Source organism: Montipora foliosa, chromosome 11 (genome assembly GCF_036669935.1).
Source record: "Montipora foliosa isolate CH-2021 chromosome 11, ASM3666993v2, whole genome shotgun sequence".
Taxonomy (NCBI): domain Eukaryota; kingdom Metazoa; phylum Cnidaria; class Anthozoa; order Scleractinia; family Acroporidae; genus Montipora; species Montipora foliosa.
In genome coordinates, this window is record NC_090879.1 from 4,661,952 (window position 1) to 4,664,451 (window position 2,500).

General features: G+C 41.6%; 1 protein-coding gene across 1 annotated transcript in view; it reads right to left on the bottom strand.

The window, feature by feature from the left end:
* The window catches only part of LOC137975127 (Na(+)/citrate cotransporter-like), a 25,990-nt gene extending 24,711 nt beyond the window's left edge, over positions 1-1,279 (bottom strand). The window contains exons 1-2 of the mRNA XM_068822198.1: positions 1,148-1,279; positions 775-1,037 (exon numbers count right to left, since the gene is read on the bottom strand). Coding sequence (XP_068678299.1) covers positions 775-990 — 216 coding nt within the window. The 5' untranslated portion in view covers positions 991-1,037; positions 1,148-1,279. The remainder of the gene's footprint in view (positions 1-774; positions 1,038-1,147) is intronic.
* Positions 1,280-2,500: the final 1,221 nt, after the last annotated feature.

Here is a 2,500-nt window from a genome sequence, read left to right on the forward strand (position 1 = left end):
CAAAAGTAAACTGCATCATTTAATATTTCTGATGTTGTAAGTCTATAGAGGGACCAAAATACCGTGATAAAGCTCCTTTAAGCCAATTAACATGCAAACTGGAGCACATCTTCAATTTACCTGCGAAGCTCGATTTAAAAACGGCTCTAAAACTGCGTCTAAAAAATGTCTTTCTTGAAGATTGCACGACGAGACAAAAGGATGTCAGCGAACGACGCTATTTCCTGCTTTTGTCTTTACGCTGTCTTCGCAAACGTTTTTGTCCGCGCGGGCATATAATTTGTAGCCCTTCAGACACCGCACTGAGACACTGTATTGAGAACCACTGAACCATGAACTATTGAACTATGTATTGAGTATTTGAATTCCCTCAAAAGCAGCATGTCAGTAGTTGAAATCGCCGAAAGTTTATTCATTTATTCAGTCGGTTGTCAAAGGCGAGAAACATAGCGGGATAACTCTACAAAATCACAAGTGCGACCTCTATACTTCACAAGAGACTACATCACATCTGCTACCGACTCGTTATAATCCTTTACCAATCGATCGACATCAGTCAATGTAATTTTTTTGGTCAAACTGATTAAAATGTAGCATGCTTATCTGCATGTCCTTTCATGTGCGGTCAACAAATTATGGCGTTCGTTTACTCTACTTGGAGGTTCGTTAAATCGAATTTTCACTCTGGCGTGGTTTTTAAGTTTTGTTATCGAATAATTACAAGTAGATTGATCAATGAGATTTAGCAAACAGAACTACAAAGCAACAACTCACCCTCCCTGAAACAGCGATAGGTATGGGCATTAACAATATTGGTGTTAGAACCAATATCAAATAACGCCTCCAAATCAGTATTCGTTGTAAAGTCGCCGTGGGCATACTTTCCACTTGTATCTGTTCGTCTTCAGGCTCAGAGTCCTCGATAGTGCTTTGTACACGGGAAAGGTTGCTGTAGCCTGTTTCGCTTCCTGATTCCATTGGACTTGTCATATTTGCGAGAAAACAATAACAAAAGCTGAAGCAACCACATGCGGTAACTGTTGAACATGATGGAAAATATTATGGAGTTTCCTATTAGTAATTCGAAAGTCAGATGCCGCAGCTCACTGCTGAGGCAGTTTGTCTCTTTGTTGTTTTAAATACCCACCCAAACGTTCGGATCCCTGTCTGTCTGTCTGTAGTTTCCAATGACCGAAGGTCACTTTTTAGTCACGCGTCACGCAGAACTCGTTTTAGAATGCGTCGCCAAATGCAAAGGAGAGGGGAAAATAACCGTCCGGAAAACCCATCAAATCACCCCAGACAGCACAGAAAAGAGATCAGAAAATAAAAGGTAAGCGAACTGTATTTATCTGACTGTCAGTAAAACGGATTTTGGCAAAGAAAGGTTGCGATTTTTATGGAACACTGAATCAAGCCGAGTATGAGATCAACAACCGTATCTAATATCATGTCGTCACGTGCCCTCGAATCCAGTCCCCAGAGTCCGCTTTTCTTTTCACTCCCCCAGAGGGACAATTTGCCTCTTTAGATTTTTTCACCAAAAAATGCCGTCACGACATTCACAAACTTAAATTCAATCGCAACACTAAATTTTCCAACCTTTCCTCGGAAGAGTGGGCGGCGCTTAAAAATCTTAGTAAACGCAACGACATAGTTGTCAAATCGGCCGACAAAGGCGGCGCGGTAGTTGTTTGGCGGTCCGACCTTTACCAAAAAGAAGCTTTGCGGCAACTTTCGGATACCTCGTTTTATGCCAAAATCCCTAAAGATCTCACTTCCAACAATCAAAAACTTGTCAAAGACACCATTCAAAATCTTATAGTTAATCAGGAATTACCGGACACTGCCACTAATCTCATCATCAACACCCCTAGAACTTCGTGCATTTACTTCTTGCCTAAAATTCACAAACCCAACAACCCAGGTCGCCCTATCGTTTCTGCCTGTAGTTGCCCCACCGAACTCATTTCTAGCTACTTAGACAGGATTATGACGCCTATCGTCAAATCTTTGCCATCATACATTAAAGACAGTACACACGCACTACAAATTTTCCGCGATTTCAATTTCTCCGGCCAAGACAAACTTATTTTCACCATGGACATTACATCTCTATACACAGTCATTCCTAATAGCGAAGGTCTTCAAGCACTTAAACACTTTTTCGATCAACGCACTGTCAAAGAACCTAGCTCGGAAACGCTCCTCCGCCTTGCCGAACTAGTTTTAACGCTTAATTGTTTTTCATTCGCCGGCAACTATTACAAACAAATTAATGGTGTAGCGATGGGCACAAGAATGGGACCTAGCTATGCCAATCTTTTTGTAGGATATGTTGAACACCAATTTTTTAGTCAGTACAACGGCCCCAAACCTGAACTCTACGGCCGTTACATCGACGACTGCATCGGCGCTATTTCATCCAGCAGAGAAGAACTCGATCAATTTATAACCTCCGTCAACTCTTTTCATCCGGCTCTTAAATATACCTGGGAAA